Source organism: Stegodyphus dumicola, chromosome 11, assembly GCF_044657685.1.
Source record: "Stegodyphus dumicola isolate Sdum_Otavi_A_Nest chromosome 11, ASM4465768v1".
NCBI lineage: Eukaryota > Metazoa > Arthropoda > Arachnida > Araneae > Eresidae > Stegodyphus > Stegodyphus dumicola.
The window spans coordinates 143073047-143083803 of record NC_140778.1 but is presented as its reverse complement, the minus strand read 5'-3'; the positions used below and the strand labels follow the sequence as shown (position 1 = coordinate 143083803).

General features: G+C 32.4%; 1 protein-coding gene across 6 annotated transcripts in view; it reads left to right on the top strand.

Annotated features, from left to right (window-relative positions):
• The first annotated feature begins 1781 nt into the window (after window positions 1-1781).
• Window positions 1782-10757, top strand: part of Smn (survival motor neuron) — a 129008-nt gene continuing 120032 nt past the window's right edge. For 2 of the 6 annotated variants that reach the window (XM_085827269.1, XM_085827270.1), the window contains exon 1: window positions 1793-1914. In XM_085827269.1, coding sequence (XP_085683395.1) covers window positions 1894-1914 — 21 coding nt within the window. In that variant the 5' untranslated portion in view covers window positions 1793-1893. Of the gene's footprint in view, window positions 1915-10757 lie in introns of all 6 variants that reach the window. The other 4 variants (XM_085827272.1, XM_085827268.1, XM_085827267.1 and 1 more) reach the window with 4 other exon arrangements.

The window sequence follows — 10757 nt, the reverse complement described above, 5'->3', positions numbered from 1 at the left end:
ACTTCTTAGAATACATTTACCTATAAAGATGTGTTTTGCGCAATCATCCTCTTTGAAAAATTTCGTCGATAAAAGATGGTAAAAATTAGACAGAGGATTTCTATGTAGAAAATTTAGACATGAAATAAGTTAAAAGCGATTATATCAACTATTAAATGAATTATTCTGTATGCCTGCTTATTTTTTTTTTATAGAAATACTTAGCATTTTCAGGACACAAAAAGTGCTTCAAAGAACTTGGAAATATTAGTACAAACACATTAATTAAGTAAATTGAAATAAATAACGGGATGTAATTTAAAAGACAGAAATAATTTAATGTAAGAGATTTAGATTTAAAAATTTGCACACACAAATAATTTATCAGATTTTGTAAGGTTTTATTTCATAAATAACTTTGATTTTGAAATATGGCATTTAAACCTATAAACCTGTGTGGATACTGAAAAAGTGATGAATATATAAGAATATTATCATTTTCAATAAGTTTTCTTATTGGATAACAAATTCTGACAATCCTATGCTATAAGAATAGGATCTAAGTTTGCATAAAAATTCCTCTGTTAAATAAAAGAATTTAAGTAAATTCTGTAGCCTTTTTGTAAATACACTAAAGATTTTTTAACTAATTGTTCGTCCTCGCTTGCAATTAGAACCATCATTAAACCCCTATTTTATCTAATCATTTCCTTAACATTATCATGTATATAGATTGACCTCGTCTTTGTAACTGATAATTATTACTTGCAAATTATTCTCTTGCTGGTGAACTCAGGGGCGTAGCTAGAGGGGGGCGAGGGGGCATCTGTCCCCGGGCGCAGAATCCAAGGGGCGCCAAACTGATATTACGACATTTTAGAATTAAATGTTTTCCATCCTTGGCAGGCAGTAGGGGGCGCGAAATCTTCAGTTTTTCCTGGGCGCTGAAAACCCTAGCTACGACTCTGGACTATAAACAACCCTTTCAATTGCTGAGTTAGGGTTAACAACCTTCGCTCTCATTACCGCCTGCCTTACGGAAATTGTCGTAAAATGCTGGTACCTGGGCTGATTGTGCGCATGGCGAATATAGGTGGTGTGAATAGCCGTCGGTGCGATTCTAACCTCCTTGATGAGATGAGCCACTGCGCGTAAACAGCGCACGTGCGGAGATTGTTGTTACTAGATCACGTGTCCACTTTTTTCCTCTTCTTCTCTTGTGGAATGTATCTCATTCTGTAAAACTAGTAAATGAAACCGTCCTTGATCCTTGGAGTTGAACTTTCCCTCCTCCTCTAACTTTGGGAAGCAACTACATCTATCAATAAAATATTTGTAGTTTTTAATATTCTTGAAGAAATTTTTCTAGATATACTTAGTTTCTCTTAAATATACATTTTTAGCATTTGCAATTTCGATGCCTTTGTAGTTAGTACTTTATTGATTGTGGATAGTTTATAACAGTTTGTGACTGTGTTGGTTATTAATTTCTTTAATTTTTGTACCTTGTCTAGGAGTGATATATTTTTTAAATTGTTATTTAGTCCTTTAGATTTGCATTGATCCTTCTATGTTGTGTCTTCTGTTCTTGCCGTTTAATCACTAGCTCGAAGGCTATGTTTTTCTGATCATCTATGATTTATTTTACTGAACATTTAAATTTTAGCAGAGCTTTATCTGTTTCATGATGATATGCTAGCAAGTACTAAATTTTTCAATGGAGGTGGGTTAATAACCCGGTACTTAGGGGTCTACCGAGGACTAGTATGTAAAGCTCAGAAAATAGGATATTCAAGTTTAGCCTAAATATTCTTTGCCAGAAGAAGTTGTACAACATCTCAACTTACCGTCATTGTTATAATTTCTCGCCGGGGATTTTGCATTTTTTGGTGTAACGTTTTTAGTAAAGCAAAAATGAGTGCTTGGGAAATAAAGGTAAGTTTCAATGAATTCCTTAATTTTAAGAGCTGAATTTTATCTCTTTAGGCTTAATTTCGTTTTAATCTTGGTTATATCCAAAAATGTTACATAATCACCAAATGTGCTGGCAAATTAAAGTAGCGTAGTATAGTGAAAAGATTCTGTTAAATAAATAGTTATTAAGAGCTGTGCTACCAAATTAAAATAACGCAGTTTAGTGAAAAGTTTTAGTTTTCGATCAGTGCGGCTTTGGTAGAATTTTTTTCAAATGTTCATAGGAATTTCTTAAGCGCATTAATATACGTTTTGCACTGAAGTATGCAATTATTTTTTTGTAGTAATGCAATTTAGTAAACCATTACTGATTAGTAACATAGGTTATTCAGTTACAGTAATTTCAGTAATTATGGCTTAGATTTTTCTAAATTAGAAATTTTTGTGTCGAAAGAACTTGAGTTATGTGTACCAAGATTTGAAATAATATTTATAAAGAATTTTCGGCTCTAGTATAGAATTGGGTGCCCCTTCGACTAGAGACAAATTTTGTTCAGTTTTAGCCATGAAACCCCATTTCTCGTTACCATGATAATTTTAACTTTGTTTTAGCTTCCTGAGTTTGGGTTTTCATCCGCAGAGAACCCGTTGGCGCTTCGAGAAAGAACCCGTTGGCGCCGTTGCATTTTTACTCGCCAAGCTCGCGGTTCATCGACGATGAGCCGAGCCGGCGCCAGAGGGAAGCCAAGCTTCAAGAAGTAGAAGAAGAGCCGAGCTGTAAACGTGATTTTTAGTGCATGTAAATTCAAGTTAGCAGGGAAAACAATATATTAAGCACATGGTAGTAAAAATTCACAGATAATACGCATGTAGATGTAAAACTAACCGGTTAAACGTGATATACGAAAATAAATTTGTCATAAATTACAGTTAACTCAGAAAACAATATATTCTTTACACCAGCAGTGGTTTGCTAATTTTGATGACTATGGTGATGCATCAAACTACTCTGTCATCTTAAATAATCAGTAATATTTTTTGTTTCAATTTAATCATCTATTTATGTCACACCTGCCATCCTCTGAAAGGTTATTGTTGGAAAAGCATTGACAATATAGGTTGATCTTTGGATTATGGTAACTTGGCGATTTTTTGGCAAAAATTTGGCGATTAACCCTCTATTTTATTTTTCGCCGCCATTTTGTCTTTGAAGTAAAGACATGTTTCTTTTCTTTTTATTTACTCAACACTTTTTCCTACAATCTACTAGCTGAATTACACTGATGCTAGAAATTTTGGTTGATCTTTACATTATGGTAACTTAATGGGTTACCTTGTTAAAATATTACGCCGTAAAAATTGATTTATTCTCATAATTTTAGATTACAATAATAAAAATAAAAGTATTACTTAATTATTTAAAATGCACATGCACGTTTTTGCGGCCTACAAAAACAATTATTTTAGAGGTTGGAAACCTCATGGTTCTTGGAGCTGTTAACAATTAAGAACACAACGTAAACAGTCGTGTTACAAATTAGCATTCACCCCTCCCGCCGTATTTTCTTCCTTTCATCCCAAACCGAGAACTGGTATCTATTTACGAAAATATTTATATCTATTCGTTGTTAAAAAATTCAGAAAAATAATAAATAAGAGAGAAATAATATAAATTTGCAAATGCAAACAACGACAGTGATATTGAACAAAATTTGAACGCACGAGGAATAGTTGCAAACTTCGAACAAGCGAATAGGATAAATACTCTGTTTTACCAGGTTTGAACTATTTTTACAGGTTTTACCACCAGGTTTGAACTATTTTTACAGGTTTGAACTATTGTTCAAAGTTGGTGATGTTTACATTTACCGGGTTCTCTGCGGAAGTGCTTCCCTGAGTTTTTTTTAAGCGAAAATGGATCGATGTGTACATGGAGAAAGTTAACGTAGTGCGCAATGTCTATTTTGTGGAATTCTCTGATGTTTCTTTAAGTGAAAAAAGATCAATGTGTACATGGACACAGAGTTTATCCAGTTCTTTGACTTTTGATTTTGGTTTTCTGTAGTGGCTATCTCGACACTGATCTTGGCTTCAAAAAAGAATTTCCAAAAAAAAAAAAGAAGGGGCACCCAATTGTAAACTTTTACCGAATTTTCTTGTGTTTATTACACATGAATTTCTTGAACCTACCAACGTTTATACATTTAAATTTCTCCTAAATGTTATCTTTTATGTTTTAGGTTTTCATTTTTGCTATTATTATCACATATTATTAATTAATATGCTGCATTTTTCTAGCATATTGTTTGTGACAGGTTCCAAAATTCCTGTCATCTGTTTTCGTAGAAAAAGAAGTTCTGAAATTCGTGTGTGAATCCATTAGACCTACAAATGATTTACAATAGCAATACTACTTAAATAAATTCTGTATTAAGAATAAAACATTACCATGAAAAAAATTAGTCAAACATCAGTACTGCAAAATGCATTTAGAAATTCTCAGAGGCTGTGTTAAAATAAGTAATAAATGTGAATTTACTATGCTAGTAAAAGGTATTTATTTTGAGAATATAATGTACAATACAGCTCTATAAAGTATTGTTACTTAAAGAGAGTAAGCGTGGAGGAAAATTTATCTGTATTCCTAAATAAGGTTTAAAAAAGCATTTATTTTCCTAATCTTATTACAGTCAAAAGTCGTTAATCCAGACTCGTCGGGACTTCGGCTATTCCGGATTATCGATTTTTCCAGATTATAGATCATCAGTTTAAATCTGGTAAGATGGCATGCAGAAATTCTAAAATTAAAAATATGAAACCGTAATTTATGAAATAAAGAACAATTATGATCTAAAGGTTATCAAAATTTACAAAAAGAAAAAGCTTAATATTTATTTGTTTACTTTATTAAACATTTCTTTCATTGTAAGTTGTTTAAGTTGCTTCGTTTCATGTGATAATACTTTCTCTTTAATTCTATTAAACAGAAAATTTCTTGTTTAGCTACAAAGTTCCGCTGTTCAGGTCCTATAATTGCTATGTCAAGAATACCGACTAATTTGTCAATCGAAATTTTTTCGTTTTCAATAACGTCTGTTACTTTCTTCACTATCGGAAGCGACTTATAATGACGAGAAACTTGTTTTAAATCATATCAAAGACGGAGTACATCGAGATGAAATACTATATTTGATAAGGAATTATAAGCCAAATAAAATAAAAACATCTGCATGAAGATAAGGATAGTGCTGACAGATCAACTTCCAATTCATTGCGTACCGCGGCGTTTCCCCCGCCGAGCAGCGTGAAATTGATAAACAGATTTCGGATTTTGAAACATACTTTCGCTTTAGATCCTTTACATATTAACAAATATATATCGGAAATTCTATTTGATATAATAGAAAGTTTAAGCTTACGTTTATAAAATTGCTCTAACAGTCTGCAAAAAATAATAATCCGGATCCAATTCGAAGATTAAGGAACAACGCAATCTGCAACATTAACTGAAATAGATAATTTTAGCTTAGCTTACACCGTCCGTTATACATTAAACGCGCATGTGTAAACGTTTTATGAGCATGCGCACAAACATATTCGCAGCCGTAAAGGTCTTATGCGCGCACGTAAACGTGATGCTAAAGCAAAGTTTAAAGAAATTAAACATTTAGCAGTAGTAGCAATGAAAGCTCCCTGAGATATGTTGTGCAGACATTGAAGACAATAAAGGATTTTGAACTTAACCAATTTATTAACAATATAATAAAGAATAAAAACACAGAAAATAAATGTCAACAATATTAGAATCTTAGGAAAAATATAATATAATCATCATTCATCAAATATTTTTACCTGGTCTCCAAAACACTGGCATTCTATACAAACAAAAATGCCCTAAACAGTAATTATGCGGCCTAAAAATAAAGCTGGCTACACATTTAATCAGTCCATAATCAATGGTCAAGAAAAACACCTGAAAATTTAAATGAAGTTCTTGAAAGCACTTAAAACATGTCTAACCCCGTTTGCACAAGGAGTCGCCGCTCACGTATTTTTAATAGCCGCCTTTATTGAAGAACATGGATGCCGCCCACGGCAGTCACTCACATGGTAGCCTCTGGAACCATCATCTCGCAAACCGGAATCAAGGCATTTTATTCACCGGACTGCATGCATCCTTTTGAAGGGGCTGGAAACCGCTCACTCACGTGCCGGGAAAGCAGGAACTAGAAGGGTTGAGCCAGAGCGACGCGAGATACTTATAGCAGAAGTAGGAATGACGTCATCTCACGGCAACAAATCAGCTATCGGCACGAATCGGCTTTTCAGATGACGTAACACCATGTTTCGTTTTTGCATCTCAATTAGGTTGAAACAGTCCGTTCTCGCTGCAAACAGTGGCAGCAAGAAAAAGAAGTAGAAGTAACTACTATATTACATTAAAATAAGGACTAAACTAAATAAACATTTCAAGGAGGAGAGATGATGCAGTAAAAGGTTTAAAAATAAGTTATATTTTCCAACAAAACGCACATGCGCAGAAAGTTTGTAGCTTTGAGGTCCGGATTATAGATCATTCTGGATTATGGGTGTCCGAATTAACGACTTTTGACTGTAGTTAGTAAATAAGTTTTAAAATTTAACTTGAATGAATATTATTGCTCTGTGTTATATTTAAAGAAATCAAATGTAAAAGAGTGTATGTACGTTCTTGCATTGTGAAAAAATAATGGTACTTAGACCCCTCAAATTTTGAATAACGTAATCCTCCACTCAGACATAAGCACCTGGAAGCTCGAATTTACCTGTATACAAATATATGTATTTATATGTAACGCTCATGACATGTATATGTATGTATGTAACAGATACTGCCTTAGTTCTGTATGTGCGTATACATACACTCATACATATGTACATACATGCAAAATATATAAATACGTTTCTGAATCTGTCTCGATAACAGAAAAGGCTACTGTTCCGTTAGAACAGCGTCTGTTAAAAATGCACCACTTTTTTTGCTGCCAATTCTCATTAAGTATTAATAGGGTTCAAAAGAATAAAATAATTAATTCTCAGTAAAACTAAATATTATGGGCGTGTTTGGCACTTTTTTGAAAAATTTGCCATATGGGTTATTTTTGCATGTTTTAGAAAATCACTAACTCATCAAATTGCAGTATTAGATGGTTGTGATTTTGAATGAATCTTGTAAACATGCAAAGAATTCATATGCAAAACAGAAGTTTGAGAAAAATAACGAAAAACATTTGAAAGTGCACTTAGAAACTGCATTAATAAGTATGTATTTTATGGGATCAACAATATTAAATGCATTAATTACTTTGTTTTATGGGATCAACAATATTACCACTTTTCATAATACAGTCAAAAGTCTTTAATTCGGACACCCATAATCCGGACCTCAAAGCTACAAACTTTCTGCGAATGCGCCACGTTCACGCATGCGCACAGGAGTTTACGAGAGCGCGTAAGACCCTTACGGCTGCGAATATGTTTGTGCGCATGCGCGTTTAATGTGTAACGGAGTTATACGCTAAGCTAAAGTTATCTAATTCAGTTAATGTTGCAGATTGCGTTGTTCCTTAATCTTCGAATTGGATCCGGCTTATTATTTTTTGCAGACCGTTAGAGCAATTTTATAAAAGTAAGCTTGAACTTTCGATTATGTCAAATAGAATTTCCGATATATATTTACTACAAAGCGAAAGTATGTTTTGAAATCCGAAATCTGTTTATCAATTTCACACTGCTCTGCGGCAGAGGGGGGCAGAAACGTCATTATTAGATTATGATAGATTAGAAAGATTATGTCAAATAGAATTTCCGATATATATTTACTAATATGTAATTTGTATCTACAAAGCGAAAGTATGTTTTGAAATCCGAAATCTGTTTATCAATTTCACTCTGCGGATTGGAAGTTGATCTGTCAGCACTATCCTTATCTTCGGATAGTGAAGAAAGTGACCCAGAGGTTATTGAAAACGAAAACATTTCGATTGACAAATTAGTCGGTATTCTCAACACAGCAATTATAGGACTTGAACAGCGGAACTTTGTAACTAAACAAGAAATTATGTCTGTTTAATAGAATTAAAGAGAAAGTATTATCACATGAAACGAAGCAACTTACATTGAAGGAAATGTTTAATAAAGTAAACAAATAAATATTAAGCTTTTCCTTTTTGTAAATTTTGATACCCTTTAGATCATAATTGTTCTTTATTTCATAAATTACGGTTTCATATTTTTAATTTTGTAATTTCTGCATGCCATCTTAGCAGATTTAAACTGATGATCTATAATCCGGAAAAATCGATAATCCGGAATCGCCGAAGTCCCGACGAGTCCGGATTAACGACTTTTGACTGTATCAAATACCATTTGGGTAGAGTAGACTTTAAGGTACCCATTGTATTATGGTGAAGTTGTTGTTTGATTTATTGTCAAGTTGTTGTTTCATTATCGTAGCCTGAATAGTTGAATGTTATGGAAACCCTATTGTGACGTAATCGGGTGCATGATTCTGGGAAATTTTGAATCATGGGATATTTTGTAAGCGTTTTTGTGGTGTGTATTGGTTTGATTCTTTAGACGGTAGAATGGCTAAATGTAGTAATATTAATTTGAAGTTTCTGTACGATTTGAAGGGAAAAGAGCTTTTATTGACTGGTGTGTAAATGAAGGTTTACTTAGTAGCCATTATAAGTGTCCTGTAGGAAGGATATACGTCTAGTCGAACATAAAAACCGTTTAGATGGGTTTGTAGGAAGAAAGGTTCAGATGGTCACTATGTGAAGCGTTCAATCAGAAAGAGTACCTGTTTTGAAAAAAGTCATTTGAGTATGATTGATATTTTGATTTTTACGTGGCTCTGGGTGTACGAAGCGAACTCAAAAATCATGGTAAGTGAATACTTGCTTTTGGTAGTGCTTAAATGTATAATATGTTTCTCCTTTTTTATATTATTTTATTGTTTGGTTTAAAATATATTTTATTGAGATTATGTATTTTTTGTTTGAATATATTGTAGAATTTGGGGTTGATCTTTGGATTATGATAACTTGGCGATTTTTTGGCGAAAATTTGGCGACCAACTCTGCTACAGCAACCCTCTATTTTTTTTTTTTTTTTTTTTTTTTTTTTTTTTTTTTTCCGCCATTTTGTCTTTACGAAGTAAAGACATATTTCTTTTCTTTTTATTTACTCAACACTTTTTCCAACAATCTGCTATCCGAATTACACTTATGCTAGAAATTTTATGGAATAAAACTGCTTAATCATGACAAATATTAACTGCAAAATTGGGAAAAAGTGCACAATACCATACTCCTTACGCGTTTTTCAAAATAACACATACACATAAACCATGTACACGCTGACTTATTTTTACTTAAAAAAAAATCCCAGAATTACACAAAAATGGCATTGCGCACACTCTTCACTATATCCATGTACACTGCTTTTTTCTCATAAATTAGAAAAATTTCACGAAAATACATGACAATTTTCTGAATCTTTAAACCCGGTAAAAAGAACATATATGAAATTACCTGATCGCGAAAAAGTATATACCCTTTCCAAATATGAACATTTCCACATATAAAATAAATAAAATATCCAAAAACTTTTCCCTCTAAATTATCTATTATAAACCTCACCTGCTAATTTCTAAGGCAAACATTAAAAATGGTTCCAAATACTTAGTGTCAAATACTTAAATTCTTTCCTTGCATATTTACTTCTACTCAAACATATTCCAAAATACTACAAACATATAAGGTTGATCTTTACAATATGGTAACTGGTAGTTTGGCGACATTTTGGAGGCGATAAAGGTTACTACCTGGGACTTTGGTAATAATGTGAGCAGTACTCAGTTCCGATTACGCATTATTTTGTGTGAGGGAAATGAGAGATCATGGGATATGTCATGTGATATTAATGGACGAATTACGGTTCTTTAATCGGAAAAGGGGGGAAATCTGGAAAAAATGTGGAAATTTTGTATTTAGCTTTATTCTGTGTTGTGTGAAACAGTGTTGTTTAATTTTTGGATCCCATGGCCCTAACTAAAGTGAATTCGAAATGGGTATATAGGCATTGTGATAAAGAGAAGTTTGCTTTTTATTTAGCGGAGGAAGTATGGAGGAAAAATTCGCACAAAAAATCTTTCAATAATTTTATTGAATGAATTAGAAAAGTGTATCCGCCACGTAATCAAGATTCTGAAGAAGATTAGGTAAGTTAGTATTTTTAATTATTTGTGGATATTATTTTTATGCATTGTTCTAAATGTAAGGTGGTAAGGAATTTGGTATTATTGGGAAAATTGTTATTAGCAATGATTTAGTTTAAAGTAATTAGGATTGTAAGGTAATTTTTATTAATTTAATGTATGTGCTCATTTATATTTTAAGTAGTGTTTTTTAATTGAATTATATTTTAATGAAATGATAGTTATTTTGTGAATTTTATGTTTGTAGAAATTTGGTATACGTTTTAGTTGAAGTAAACGTGCATGGAAATAATTTAAATATCTGGCACTGAGTAATTGTAATGGTTGCGGTATGAATTCATTGGTGACGTTTATAATATAATAGATGATTTAGAGGTAAAAGTTTTTGGATATTTTATTTATTTTATATGTGGAAATGTTCATATTTGGAAAGGGTAAATACTTTTTCGCGATCAGGTAATTTCATATATGTTCTTTTTACCGGGTTTAAAGATTGAGAAAATTGTCATGTATTTTCGTGAAATTTTTCTAATTTATGAGAAAAAAAGCAGTGTACATGGATATAGTGAAGAGTGTGTGCAATTCTGGGATGTTTTTTTAA